This window comes from Lampetra fluviatilis, chromosome 59 (genome assembly GCF_964198595.1).
Source record: "Lampetra fluviatilis chromosome 59, kcLamFluv1.1, whole genome shotgun sequence".
In the NCBI taxonomy this organism is placed as follows: Eukaryota; Metazoa; Chordata; class Hyperoartia; order Petromyzontiformes; family Petromyzontidae; genus Lampetra; species Lampetra fluviatilis.
This window is the reverse complement of record NC_136333.1, coordinates 5389503-5405292: the sequence shown is the minus strand read 5'-3', so window position 1 is coordinate 5405292 and position 15790 is coordinate 5389503. Positions and strand designations below refer to the sequence as shown.

General features: G+C 56.2%; 1 protein-coding gene across 2 annotated transcripts in view; it reads left to right on the top strand.

Moving 5' to 3' along the window:
• Positions 1–1248: 1248 nt before the first annotated feature.
• TRIM36 (tripartite motif containing 36) overlaps positions 1249–15790 on the top strand; it is a 29017-nt gene continuing 14475 nt past the window's right edge. The window contains exons 1-3 of one of the 2 annotated variants that reach the window (XM_078880949.1): positions 1249–2742; positions 5306–5600; positions 15263–15435. In XM_078880949.1, coding sequence (XP_078737075.1) covers positions 2632–2742; positions 5306–5600; positions 15263–15435 — 579 coding nt within the window. In that variant the 5' untranslated portion in view covers positions 1249–2631. Of the gene's footprint in view, positions 2743–5305; positions 5601–8907; positions 8935–15262; positions 15436–15790 lie in introns of those variants that run through there. The other variant, XM_078880950.1, reaches the window with a different exon arrangement.

The window sequence follows — 15790 nt, the reverse complement described above, 5'->3', positions numbered from 1 at the left end:
CACACAGTGACACACACACAGTGACACACACAGATACACAGTGACACACACACACACTGACACACACACACAGTGACACACACAGATACACAGTGACACACACACACACGCAGTGACACACACACACGCAGTGACACACACAGACACACGCAGTGACACACACAGACACACGCAGTGACACACACACACGCAGTGACATACACATACACACGCAGTGACACACACAGTGACACACACGCAGTGACACACAGACACACAGTGACACACACATACACGCAGTGACACACACACGCAGTGACACACAGTGACACACACACGCAGTGACACAGACACACAGTGACACACACAGACACACAGTGACACACACAGACACACAGTGACACACACACGCAGTGACACACACAGTGACACACACAGACACAGTGACACACACAGACACGCAGTGACACACACAGTGACACACACACGCAGTGACACACAGACACACAGTGACACACACAGACACGCAGTGACACACACACACGCAGTGACACACACAGTGACACACACACGCAGTGACACAGACACTCAGTGACACACATAAACACACAGTGACACACACAGCCACACGCAGTGACACACAGACACACGCAGTGACACACACAGTGACACACACACACGGAGTAACAGACACACACAGTGACACACACAGTGACACACACACAAATACAACTATCCCACGTATAGCCTTGAACAGCCTGTTGGGGCAAGTGCTTTTAGCAAGCACCTTACCCACAGACACGCGCATACGCAGCGACAGACACGCACACACATACCCACACAGACACACACGCACACAGACACACACGCACACAGACACACACGCACACAGACACACACACATACGCACAGACACACACACACAAACACACATAAGCACAGACACACACACACATACACACACAGACACACATACACACACAGACACACATACGCACAGACACATACGCACACGCACACAGACACACGCACACACACACACATGCACACGCGCACACAGACACGCGCAAACACACATACATACACACACAGACACACACACAGACACACGCACACACATACACACACACATACGCACAGATACATACGCACAGACACACACACACACACGCACACACATACACACATATACGCACAGACACACACACACAGACACGCACACACCGATTCGCACACGCACACATACGCACAGACACACACGCACAGACACATACGCACAGACACACACGCACAGACACACACGCACACAGACACACGCGCACACCGATTCGCACACAGACACACGCACACACACATACGCACAGACACACGCACACACCCACACACACACAGACACGCGCACACACCGATTCGCACACAAGGAGTGGGCACGCCTTATATAGCAGCAACAGCGAGTGGCGGACAGCGCCCATTATAAACAGCAAGTGCCGTAGCAGCCACTGCCGGGTCTGCTCGCGAACGCCACTGACGATGATGATGATGAAGAAGCTATCGCTGCTGCAGACACAGCAGCAGACACAGTAGCAGCAGCAGCAGCGGTAGTAACACAACAGCTGACTGAGCCACAACCAACAGCAGCAGCAGCAGCAGAAGGGAAGAACAATAATCAGCAAGTCATTCAAGACCTTTGCCTCGGAACATCACAGCCACCTTACAGCGGTGATACTACAACAGCTGAGAGAATCACCACCACCACCACCCGTAACGCAGGCGAACAGAAGAGCCGCACTACCCCACACTCAGCAGAGACACAAGACCACACAGTGGCAACAGCAGCAGCTGCACTGCGCTAACAACAGCAAATAGAAGAAATCACAGCGACGAGCGACATAGTTACAGTAACAACAAGAAGAAGCAGCAGCAGCAGCACAACGCAGAAGCAAGCTTGACGTGGCAGCATCGGTGACATCGGCCCAAGGAAGCCGGCACAATCTCAGCCTTGGAGGAATATCATGAGCCTGGCTTGATTTAATAGGCGCTCGCTAACTACATTCGCCTCGATAACAGACACACACACACACACCACACACAAACCACACACTCACACACACCACTCACACAAACCGCACGCACACACACACACCACACACACCACACACAAACACACACCACACCCACACACCACTCACACTCAAACACACACCACACACAGCGCACCACAAACAGCGCACCACACACAGCACACCACACTCAAACACACACCACACCATCACACACCACACACACACCACACCCACACTCAAACACACACACCACACACACGCACACCACCACACACACACCACACACAGCACACCACACACCACACCACACACCACACCACACACACACACCACACACACAGACCACACACCACACCACACACACACACCACACACCACACCACACACACCACACCACACACACACACCACACCACATCACACACACCACACACACAGCACACACAGCATACCACACACAGCACACCACACCACACACACACCACACACACCACCACACACACCACACACACACCCACACCCCACGCAAGACCTGCAGGACCTGATTTTGAGGCTGTTGCTGCTTCTTCATCGTCAGCGGCAGCAGCAGCATGTCGGGTTCTGAGGCTGCAGGCGAGTTGGTGGAGGAGGAGGAGGATTGGTTCGGAGGAGATTTGGATTCCGGGGTGCACGAGGCGCTTCTGGAGCGGTCGGAGATACAGGTGAGGAAGGGGAGGGGGGCACTCACCCCCCCCCCCAGTCGACGCGTGTTGAACGTGGGGCAACGTTTGCAATGTTGTTGGAACCATTGCCCCAACGTTGGCCCGACGTTAAACCAACGTTGGCCTAACGTTGCCCCAACGTTGGCCCGACGTTAAACCAACGTTGGCCTAACGTCGGGGCAACGTTGCCCCAACGTTACCAAAGTTGGCCTAACGTCGGGGCAACGTTGGCCTAACGTTGCCCCAACGTTGGCCCGACGTTAAACCAACGTTGGCCTAACGCTGGGGCAACGTTGGCCTAACGTTGCCCCAACCTTGCCCCGACGTTAAACCAACGTTGGCCTAACGTTGCCTCAACGTTGGCCCGACGTTAAACCAACGTTGGCCTAACGCTGGGGCAACGTTGGCCTAACGTTGCCCCAACCTTGCCCCGATGTTAAACCAACGTTGGCCTAACGTTGGGGCAACGTTGGCCTAACGTTGCCCCAACGTTGGCCCGACGTTAAACCAACGTTGGCCTAGCGTCGGGCCAACATTAGTCCAACGTTCGACGTTGACTGGGTGGGGTGGGAGGTGCCTGGTGCTTGGTGTTACCCTCGGTGTTGGGTCCCTCGTCCCGCGTGGCTTCTCCCCTGCTGTGTCCCTGGCCCCAGGCTTGCCACCGTGGGTCCCCTGGTGCCTTGGCACCGCCGATGCCGGTGCCGATGCCGCCCCATGGGATTTGCGAACTAACTGTGGGAGAGGATCTTCACTTAAAAGCTTTCGTGACTGCAGGGATTCATCTTCTTGGTTCTTTCGGTAAAGTCACGTAGAAGGGAAGTAATAAAATAATAAAAATAAAACATAATAAAATAATTCTCACGACGTTTCGGCCACAACGCAAGCAGCCGTCCTCAGGTGAAAACCAGGTCTCTCTTATTTTATCACGGAGATAGGTTCAAATTCTTTATTTTTTTATTGATTTGAATCGATCTACGTGACTTTACCGAAGGACCCAAATAATTTGACTGTGGGAGCTCTGGGTTTTTCGCACGTCCACGGTTTTAGATCCCTGGTTCTGGGGGTTCCTGAGCACTTAATGTCTTGGGGTTTTTTTTTTCTATGGCCACGGATTTTGAGTCCCGAGTCATTCTGATTTTGTGATTCTGTGTCTCTTGACTCAAGCCAGCTTCCGTGGTCTTAGATCGGCTGCTTTTACGTCTCTGGATCTGCGTTTCTGGTTCTTGGGCCTGCCCAGTTAAACATGCAACGTGGGCCCAACGTTCGCCCAACGTTCTACGTTGACCGGGGTGGGATCTGGATGCCCGGGGCGCGAGTTACGTTACTGCACGGCCCCGACAATTGCAAACAAACAAACAAAACAATGTAGCTTGGGCCACGAATTTTCGCTTTTACGATTCTACCGCGGGATTTACGCAGAGGGCCGCATTGCCTCGATGCCCTCCTGTCACGTGTCCGTGCTGTGTTGCCGTTCTGTTGGATTGTTGAACTTCTTTCGCACCGCCGCACGTAGCCACACCGCCGCACGTAGCCACACCGTGCTCATCGGTTGTGTGTGTGTGTGTGTGCGCGCGTGTGTGTGTGTCAATTGGTTTCTATGTGTGTGGAGGGGGGAGCGGTGGTGTAGCGGTTAGCGCGCTGCGCTAAGAAACCCGGCGACCCGGGTTCGATTCTCGCTCACGGACAACACCCAGTGACGATGATTTGAACGGGTCCTGGGCCTCCCCTAGGTCGACTCAGCCTCAAATGAGTACCTGGTGCGGTGTGTAAACATCGCCGCTTGGGAGACAAAGGCGGTCGGGCGTGGTGTTAGCCACCCACCCCCTCGTGTACCGTTCCGGCCTTCATAGGTGCTCGCTAACAGCACTTGCCCCAACAGTCTGTGAAGGCTATACGGGGGGTCTTTGTCTTTGTGTAATTTGACTTCTGTGTGTGGGGAGCGGTGGTGTAGCGGTTAGCGCGCTGCGCTACGAACCCGGCGATCCGGGTTCGATTCTCGCTCACGGACAACACCCAGTGACGATGATCTGAACCGGTCCTGGGCCTCCCCTAGGTCGACTCAGCCTCAAATGAGTACCTGGTGCGGTGTGTAAACATCGCCACTGGGGAGACAAAGGGCGATTGGGCGTGGTCCTGGGAACCCACCCCCTCGTGTGCCGTGCCGGCCTTCATAGGTGCTCGCTAACAGCACTTGCCCCCAATAGTCTATTAAGGCTACACGGGGTATCTTTGTCCTTGTCTTCTGTGTGGTTGTGTGTCTAGTTGTGTTTCTAGTTGAGCTTTTGTGTTTTGCGTGTGTAGTTGTGTTGGCACACTTTTTGTGATGCATGATTGTGGTTGTTTTGATGGCTGGTTCTGGTTGTTGGAGTGGTCATCATTAAAACATTTTCGAATGATATAATCAACTATTATAACGAGTCAAGAATCAACACCTACTCCACATCTCCTCCACGCCGTCACCCCTCCACGTCTCCTCCACGTGGCTCTCCATCCTCTCTCTGCACCCCCCCCGCCCCCACCACCTCCTACCGCACCCCTCGGCCCACCACCCGCCACCCGCCAGGTCCCCATGAAGAACCTGGAGCGTGAACTGCTGTGCCCGGTGTGCGAGGAGCTCTTCACGCACCCGATCATCCTGCCGTGCCAGCACAGCGTGTGCCACCGCTGCGCCAAGGAGCTCCTCTGCTCTCGCGAGTGTTCCACCTCCACCTCGTCGCCATGGGTCCCGCCGCCGCCGCACGAGGCCTCCACCGAGCCGGCGTCCCCCAGCGCGTCGCCCGTGCCGAGCCCGCGCCGCCGCAGCCTCCGCGGCGGGGGCTCCCCCAGCGTCGAGCGGCTGGAGAAGGTGCTGCGTGCCGGTGAGCCCGTGCGCCGCCGCTGTCGTCTCCCCCCCCCCCCCCGAGCCCCCCCCCCTCCCGCCGCGGTGGTTTTCCCGGCTCGCTGGCGGAACCGTGAGGAGGTGGCGGTGGCGGGCGGCCTCAGTGTGGCTCAGCGGCGGGGCGGACCGCGAGTTGGTTCGCGATCTCACGCCCTCGGAGTCGACTCGAGCCGTCCTTCCGCGGTCGGTGAAACGAGTGCCGCTTTGATAATTGGTTTGTTACCCTTCTATCTGGCAACAAAACTGACACCTTTTTTTTTACAAGGAGTCATGTTTGCATAGACCACAATACCTGCAGTCATAATGCAAACAAAAAACATAACTCTGATAATGTGCACTGTTGATTGGTCTACACCCTTTTGGCGTCATCTGGTCCAACACCATGTGAGACTAGGCTCTAAGGAAAGCTGTCTCGGGTGTGGACCAATCAACTTCAAGGATAGTGCATATCATTATCAGAGTTATGTTTTTTGTTTGCATTATGACTGCAGGTATTGTGGTCTATGCAAACATGACTCCTTGTAAAAAGGTGTCAGTTTTGTTGCCAGATAGAAGGGTAAAAAAACAATTATCATAATTTTTTACTGGCAAATGAGGTTCCAATGGTGAGTGCCGCTTTGCGGGGGAAAGTTAACGGGGTTTTTTTTTTCCCGTCCCAGCGACACGCGACGGGACAGAGAGCCGGGCCGTTGTTTGTTTCTTTATTTCTTCCCCCCTCCCAACTAATTTTCGTGTAATTGCCTCGAGCTGTCCCCATGATGACGAGAATGTGAAGTCGTGCTCGCACGAGTTGGATTCCCTCTGCACACCGCCGTTCCGCCAAGACGTTGTACCACCGTTGGATTGAAGGCCCGGCCACGCACGTGTCGATCACGTGGGGCTACTGAACCGTAATTCACCGTGCTGATCAGTGCAAGTCGGTGAAGGGTTTGTGGTGGGGGGGGCAATTTAAGGCGGGGTTGGGGGGGAGGGTCCTAGATTGGCCACTGGATATACGAACCACTGCCATGGCTCCCCCCCCCCCCCCCAAGACACTTCGATTGTGGGGGGTTGGTTTGACCGCAGGTCAGGGCAGATTGGTGCAGTGGGGACCCGAGGTCACCGGTTGTGACGTGGGTTGCCACCCGTGTCAGCGTGCCACCACTTGCAGGGCCGTTAGAACATTTCTTGCCTGGGTGCGATCCCATTCTCTGCGTGCCCAGTCAGGTTTTGGCCTCTGACGCATTTTGAAAGTGGTTTACATTCTCAAAATGCAATCTCCTTCTGCTTGCGTTGGCTGTCAGAGGTCTGCGTCCCAGCCACTTTAGCTTCCCACCGACCGACCGACCCACCCACCCACCCACCACCTCGTCACCATCTCGTTCAATCGGCCCTCTCGCTCCCCCATTCTAGCAAGTGCCAGGGACGGCCCTCGGCTATCAGCGCATTGGCACGCAATGATCCGGTGACTGCATCGATCGATTGCTCGGCTAAAATTATATATATATAAAAAAAATGTACTCTCACGGTCACCGAATCCTTCGCGATTTATATAACACCAACTTGTTTGGCCTGGTGGAATTCATGCGCATGCTATGTTCTTTTGGCTGACATGACAAAGAAGCCAAAGCACAACGATGCAGACCAGGCGGCGGCACGACACGGCACGGCACGGCGTGCCGTGAGCCGTGGGGAGGGCAGCGGCGTCGTGCCGGTAGAAGCCTCCGGCGAGAAGGGAAATGACAGAACAGCTGACACATTGGCAGTGGCAGACGCCGGCAGGTGGATGGTTAACATGGATGGATTGCGAGAGGAGGGGATATTCTTAGGTTTTTTAGATAAAGTCACGTAGGTATAAATAAAAATTAAAATTCGGAGGGGAGCCGGGCCAGGGGCCATCTATCCAGCAGTGGAGCGACCCTGCCTGGTGATTCGTATGTGGCACATTAGGAATGGATCATGTGCAACACGTACACCCCTTGAAAAATCGTACGCTCGCGGCATCGAGGCAGTTAAAAAAAAAAGTTGAGTTTTTCTTTTTTTCTTTGCAACACCGAACGGGACCAAAGCGAGCTCAGCCGCGGCGGCGGCGGCGGCGGCGGCTGCATCGTGATAATTCCTCGACGACGCTTGCAACGCTCCGTTCGCGCTCGCTTTGCCACACCCTCGCAGGAGGTAACGGTCCGGCTCGTCCTGGGAGCAGCCTCGCGCGCGAGCGGCGTACAGTGCCGCGCAGCGAATGGTCGAAGTCTGTGTCGTTGCGGTGGGTGGGAGGGTGGAGAGGAGCGGGGCGGGAGCGCGTGCACGCGCCTCTGTCGATTCGCTCTTGTGGGGGCGGTCGTGCGTCAGGGCATCTGCGCCACCTGTTGTGGTGGCTTCACGTCGGGGTCCTCGCCCCACCGTCCCATCCCCTCCGTCTGCCCTGCCCCCCCGCCGCCAACCACAAGCTCACGGCGGCTGAGTCGCTCTCCTCCCAGGGCAAAAACGAAATCCGCAATCCGTAACGAATGCGGATTCTACGCAAACGCCGTTTGTGCCCGTGCGGAGGGTTCGGGATTAATGTCTATTCTATTGTATTTTGGATTCGTACAGAATCCTTTCCAGGGCGCTGTCTCTCGGCGCGGGATCACTGCGTTTACCGAGACATGCCCTTTGGAGTGCTTTCCACGAGGCCAGCGACCCTAAGGCCAGATGGTGGTGGTGCAGCAGAGGTCACAAACGGGTTTTGATTCCTTACCCGTACCCGTACCCGGCCGCACCAGGGTCGCAAACGGCTACCCGTACCCGTACCCGGCCGGGTACGGGTAGCCGTTCCCTACCCGTACCCGTACCCTACCCGAAATGAGTGACAAACGGCTACTCACCAGTGACTCACGGCCTACCCGTACCCGTACCCGGCCGGGTACGGGTAGCCGGGTATCGGGTAGGGTACGGGTATCGGGTACCCGGTTGCGACCTCTGTGGTGCAGGGAAGGGGGGGGAGGTTGGGGTGCTGTCAGGAGCAACACCCCTCGGAAGTGGCGCTGTCTCCGGCAGCCAGACAGAGACCGGCGGGGGTCGAGGAGCGCCGGCGTCGCCCGCGGTGCCGTCTCGACTGTGAATCGTGGCCGACACTGGACGGGGGCACGTAGTGACTTCCGGCCACAGCAAGAGGTGTCCTGTGGCGTGCGGTGCGCCGGCTGTGGGAAACGTCTTCTGGTTGTCGACCCGGGCGAGCCGGACTGATTGATAACAATCAAGCGCCTTTGTGTCGCGCGTTAACCGCCTGTCACCGGTTCTTTGTCCACCCCCTTCCGCAGTGGTTAAGTTGAGAAAAGTGACTCCGAAGAAATCAGGTAAACCGTACCTGCACGTCTCTCTTCCTCGAGGCAGACGACGTCCCGTTCCCCTACCTCGTCGTCAGATGTTTGTTTTTCTTTCTCTCCCCGCCCCCCCCCCCCGGGGATGGGTGGGGGGGTAAATGGAAACAAAATCTTCTAAAAGCTTCAGCGCATCAAGCCGTGCGCTCTGGTCCCACCTGGGAGTGTGTTTCTCGTCCGACGCAGCGCCGTTGGCTACAATCGGAGTGCGATCGTAATACATCGCAAGAGCGCGGCGGGGGCAATGGCGTAGCCAGGATTTTTAGGTAGGGGGGGCAACCCCTCCAGCAATTAAAAATGATTGTTAGACGCGTGTGTGGCGATGACGCAGCCATCGATCGAGGGTCGAATTCGAACCGTGTTGTGTGATCGGCATCGCGCTCGCTGAAGGTGAATGCCTTCAGGGAAGTCGTGTCCTGTATACGCAACTACGCACAATTCTGAGTCACTTATAACCGCTTTGCCGTTACTTATTGCCAATTATGGACTCAGACTATTGTCCTATTATCTCATAGAGTCCCTGGCACGTAAAAATATGCTACACAGTGGCAGTGGGGGTCGCAAAATGCCAATTTATTACTAATAAACCCCAATGATCCGATCGAAATGAGGGATTTAGATCGGATCATTGGAGCCAGTGGGCGGGCGGGGGGCTGAGCAAACCCACTCGGGTCGTCATCCTCGCAGCAGCGACGGCAGCGGCGGCAGCTTTTGGCTTAGGCCATCGAACAAAGACTGCGGCCCCACCGCATCATCGCGCGGCGCATTCAGATGCGCTTCTGCGGCCGTCTGGAACGACGCTCTTCATTCCGATATTAGGAAGCCCACTGGGAACTATGATGCACTTTTACAGAATCGAGATTGTCCTTCCCCCGCGCCTCCGATTAGCACGGTTGGCTACGTACGGAGCGAAAGGAGTTCAACGTACCGTACATACAGACGTACATACACGGGGGATTCGTAGTGAGATCTTAGCTCCCACCCGCGTAAGATTTGTCGCTAGGGAGTTGCGTCCTCACTGCCACCGTCTCCAGCCGGTGACCCTGCCAGGGAGACGGGGACCAGCACCCGCCCGGCACAAGCTGACGGGTGCTGGACCGGTGAGATTCGCCATGAGTCTGCCAACGACGAGTCCCGTAAAAACCCTCCTTCGCTCGGAGTGAAGGGAATTCGTCATCCCGAACCGAAGTAGGCGACGCCGCTGCGGTTCAATCTTGACTTGAAGCTTTCGTGACTGCAGGAATCCATACTCTATCCCACCTGAGGACGATCGCTTGCGTGGCGATCGAAACGTAGTGATCTACTATTATTATATTTTTTCTCTACGTGACTTTACCGAGAGAACCAAAGAGTATTCTTAGGTTTTTTCGGTAAAGTCACGTAGGTAAAAAAATCAAAATTAATAAAAGTAAAATAAAAAATAAAATAAAAATCACCTGAAGACGGAAGCTTGTGTTGCCTCCGGAACGTCGTGATTTTTATTTTACTTTTATTAATTTTGATTTTTTACCTACGTGACTTTACCGAAAAAACCTAAGAATATGAATCCTTGCAGTCACGAAAGCTTCAAATCTAGAACCAAAGAGTATGCCGCTACGGTAGTTTGTAGCGCGTCCCGCACTCAGGCCCCCGTGCATCCTAAATTTACAACTCGAGATGTAAATTTATAAAGCCGCTAAATGTGACTTCCCCCGTCTGAGGACGCTGCGCAAATAGGGGCGGGGTGATTCTTTTTAAAGGATTTGCCTCTCCGTTGACTTTATTCGGGGGATTCTAATCGCAGGCGTCGTTCGGCGCATAGCGTGCCGACGTTCCTCCCTCCTCGTGCCGGCAGCTCCCGGGCGAGCTCTCGGCAACACGCGGCGCGAAACGTCGGACACCGTGCCGAAACGACACCACGGTCGCGACCCCCGACAACTCCCCGGAAAGCCACACAGCGCGGCAAAGAAGACCTGACCACGGCCGTAGGGAGGGGGCCGTTTCTAAACGCGAGGCAGGCACAGCGCTGCTCTAATCCCGGCACTGCTTGCTGCGGATAGGGAAACACACTCCCAGGCACAATTGCAGGCCAGTCTTCCTCTACGGCTGCAGCTTGCAGCGCGCTGCCTTGCCCTGCCGCTGCCTGCGTGGTTTCAGGTGTCGGGAGGCTGTCTCTTCTTCTCTCGCGCTCTGTTGTTGTTGATGCGCAGAGCCTCTGTCGCTCCCGTGGGTTGGCTCATAATGGCCATGTGGGTGGCATGCGTGTTCGTGTGTTGCAGCTGGAAACTTGCAAGGTGTTTCTCCCCCCCCACGCCGTGTTTTGCTGATGTGCGTATGCCATGTGTGTGTGCATGTGAATTATTGTTATTGTGCGTGTATGTATTGTTATGGGGAGCGGTAGCGTAGCGGTTAGCGCTACGCTGCGCTGCGAACCCGGCGAGCTGAGTTCGATTCCCGCTCACGGTCAAAACTAGTGATCTGAACCGCTCCTGAGCCTCCCCTAGGTCGACTCGGCCTCCAATGACTACCTGGTGCAGTGTGTAAACATCCCCACCGGGGGAGACAAAGGCATGGTGCTGGCCACCCGCCCCTACGTGTACCGTTCCGGCCTTCATAGGTGCTACTCGCACTTTCCCCAACAGTCTGTTAGACTATACGGGCGGCGGGGGGGGGATCTTTGTATATGTGTAGTGACTCACTTCTGAGACAGGGATCGTTCAGGCACCTTCTTTATTCTCCACGTCAGGGAACTACAGGCCAGGCACCCTACGTGTGTACACGCTTGTCACGCATCCGTCTCTTCTGACGGCACGACCTAGCCAGTACAGTCGGCAGGCTGTCGAGCTAGCGGCGTCGAACGTGCTCAAGACTGCGGCAGACGAAGGTGACAAACAGCGGCATGGCGAGGGGCTATCCACTTCCAGCGACAGCCCCGAGCTCTCGCCCCGGGCCCCCTTTTATTCTCCCGGCGTGTCCTCGCTCCGCCCTCGCCACGCCCCCTTTCTGGAACCTACTCGCAGGTTCCCGGGCTTCCAGATGGACCCCTTCCTGAGCTTCTCTTTAGATCTCCTCACCCCCCCCCCCATATCTCCTCCCTCTGCTGACGTGTGTACTGTCCTCTGCTGTCAGTACCACTTTTCCGTCAGCAGCCAGCGTTATTACACCACATGGATTGCGTGGATAATTATGCGTGGCTATAAATAATGTACATTAGTGATTCAATACTGTGAATCACTAATCAAAGGTTGCCCGGTGACTAAAAGCTCACAGCGCTGAAGCCAGCACAGCCGAGAGCCTGGGTTCGAATCTGGGTTTCAGCCGCGTCTGGTACAAGCCGGTTTCAGCCCGATCACCAGTGACTACGCACCACAATAAATTGGCACCGCATTTAATTATTATACATTGACGCTCGGAGATTTTTTATAAATAAATAAGCAGATCAGTTTCTCCGCCGTAACGACGAACATCACTTCCCTTAATAGTCGGAACCGGCTGGAAAGTGCTGCGTCGTTACTCTGTGGGCTCAGAGGACTCTAAAATCGATCTCGGAGGTAGCTCTGTGCTATCCGCTTCCAAATGGGTTCTGCGTTTCGTGCCGCCGCCGATAGACCACAATCTGGATAACGGTTTTCGACGTGGTCTGGGGGAGGAGCGGGCGGGCGGGGGGGGGTTACACGTGCGACGTGTCCAGCAATATCTAAAGAGTCCGCTGCTTTCACAAGTCTTAAAAAAAAAAAAGCTTGCTTTTTAGTTTTTCTGCCGAGTCAGCCCAGAGGGAGATTTCGGGCCAAATCGATCGCCGCATGCTGCTGGCTCCCGCGGGGGGGGGGGGGGAGCTTTCGGATTGCCGTACCCACGGGCGCCGCCGTCAATCGGAGCTATCGTGGCCTATCGCGGCCCGCTCTCCCCCGTCGTGAACCTTGACGACGATGGCCACCATTGTAACATCCCGCTCGCGAGCGCTCAGCCCGGCACGACACGCGACCGAGGGGGCGGTGCGTGGCCAGCACCGCGCCCGGCCGCCTTTGTCTCCCCCCACAGCTGATGTTTTACCTCGCCGCGCCAGCTGGTCGTTTAAGGTTGAGTCGACGTAGGGGATGGCCACCGATTGTTGGCCGTGGTCGGGAAATCGAACTCGAGGCGCCGGGTTCGTGGTGCAGCGCCCTGATCTCTACACCACCGCACCTTACACAAACACAAAGACAAAGGTACCTGTATAGCCTTAACAGACTGTTAGGCGCTCACTAACACCACTTGCCCCATGAAAGCCGGAACGGCACACGAGGGGGTGGCTGGCCAACACCACGCCCGGCCGTCTTTATCTCCCCAGCGGCGATGCTTACACTCCGCACCAAGGTACTCGTTTGAGGGGGCGGGGGTGGGCCGACCTCGTGGAGGCCCGGGACCGGTACTAGATGATCGTCACTGGAGTTAGCCGTGAGCGGGAATCGAACTCGGGTCACCGGGTCCGTAGCGCGGCGCGCTAAACCGCTACACCGCCGCTCCCACGCAGCCCTGACAAATGCGCACAACTCGTGCACAAACTATTCGCCCTCGCACGGAGAGACACTCGCTCGGCCTCGGCACAGACACGCGCGGGCTGCGTGAGCTGGCGTGAATGTGCTGAGATGATTAAAGCACAAAGGCTCGATTGTCTCTTAGTGGGGGGGGGGGGGGGGGCGTGGGGGGGGGGTTGGTGGAAGCCCCCCCGGGTTTGCTTTATAAGCGCAAGCGCCTGCATACCTGAACCTCTTCCACGCTAATTCGCACCGAGTCCCAACAAGCCCCCCGCTCGTGACGGCACAATCACCGCCACTGTCACTCGCTCGTTACTGTTGGCCCCAAATCCTGTTACAGGGTACAGCGTGTGTGCCTATTTGTGTGTTTGTGTGCACGTCTGTGTGTGTGTTTCTGTTTGTGTGTGCCGTGGGGAGCAATAGTGTTTGTAGCGGTTAGCGCGCTGCGCTACGAACCCGGCGACCCGAGTTAGATTCCCGCTCAAGGCCACCATCACTGACGATTAGCTGAACCGGTCCTGGGCCTCCCCTAGGTCGACTCGGCCTCACATGAGAACTGTACCTGGTGCGCTGTGTAAACATCGCCACTGGGGACACAAATGTGGTCAGACGTGGTGCCGGCCACCCACACCCTCGTGTGCCGAGCCGGCCTTCATAGGTGCTCGCTCACAGCACTTGCCCCAAAAATCTGTGAAGGCTACACTGGGGGATCTCTGTGTGTTTGTGTGGTGTGTGTGGTGTGTGTGTACGTGTGATGTGTGTGTGCGCGTGTGATGTGTGTGTGTGGTGTGTGTGTGTGCGTGTGGTGTGTGTGTGTGTGTGCGTGTGGTGTGTATGTGTGTACGTGTGGTGTGTACGTGTGGTGTGTGTGTGTGTGCGTGTGGTGTGTGTGTTGTGTTCATGTGGTGTGTGTGCGTGTGGTGTGTGTGCGTGCGCGTATTAACACGATCGGAATGGATGACGCGAGCAGGTCGAGAGGCCCCGCCGAGTGGGAGCTCCGTGTCTCCTGCGGGAATGTGTGTGAGCGTCCGTGCGTGGGCGGCGTGTGTGTGTGTGAGCGTCCGTGCGTGGGTTCTGTGTGGGTGGCGTGCGTGGTCTAGCGTCCTCCGCTCCTCCTCGCTGCTGATCCACGCGTCCGGAGGCTGCGACGCCGTCCGACTGTCACGTCGCGACCCCCTCTCCCCCACCCCCGACCGATGATCATCGTCATTATCGTCGTCAACCTCTCGCGAACCTGCGACACAATATATCCGTACGGCACCTGGAATTCATTTAACCTCTCCATCCACCTCGGTGGTCATCCTCGAAGAGGCGGTTCCATTCCTTGGCCTCCACTCGGTTTTTTTTTTACCTTCCTTCCCTTTTCCCTCGGCCATCGGCGATCGATCGTCCCTTCTGGCGAACTGCGGCTCCCCGAACCACGGCTCGCTAGCTCTCCTATAGCGGTGTCTCCGACACGGCCGGTGGGAACGTTCGACGACGACGACGATGACAATAAGGGTGGATGCACTTTTTTGTTTATCTAGGAAGACATCACAGAGTTCTCTGGCACTCTCTCCAGGGAGGGCACCTCTCCACCGCGATGTTTTGGCCGATCCCGTGTTGAGTTTCTTGAGCGATGAGCGTTTGGCGTCGCGTGGCAAGAAAACCCCGAAAAACCAAGCCGGAGAAAAACCCCCCCCAGCACTCGCGCCAGGAGATAACAACACTCGACGGATCGCCCAGAGACGAGCGAATAATTTAAACGAACAAAATTAACACTCCCCCTCCCGCCCCCCCCCCCCGCCCGCCGCCTCCGATCTACCCAGAATCCCTTGTGAACCTGACGGCTGCCCCGTTGCGCTCCGCCCGCCCGGGCCCACGCGGCGGCTGCTCCTTCCCGTGCCCGGCCTGCGACCGCGACGTCGACCTGGGGCCCAAAGGGATCGCCGGCCTCTTCCGCAACTTCACGCTGGAGACCATTGTGGAGCGATTCCGACAGGCGGGTGTCCAACAGGGGCGGGGCGTGTGGGGGTGGGGAGGTGTTTGGGGGGGGTGTGGGGGTTAGTGGTGGGGGGGGGGCGGTAGTGCGCCTACGCGTGGGCGAAGTCGATCGACGTCAATTAAAGTCGATAAAAGTCGATCGACGTCGATCAAAGTCGACTTCGATCGACGTCAATTAAATTTCGATCGACGTCAATTAAAGTTCAATCAAAGTCTATCGGCGTCAATCAAAGCCTATCAAAGTCTCGACGTCGATCAAAGTCAATCAAAGTCTCTCGAAGTCATCGACGTTGATGCGCGCAAGGAAAAGCAGCCTCGCGCCCTCTTTCGTAAATCGGTTGTTGAAAAACATT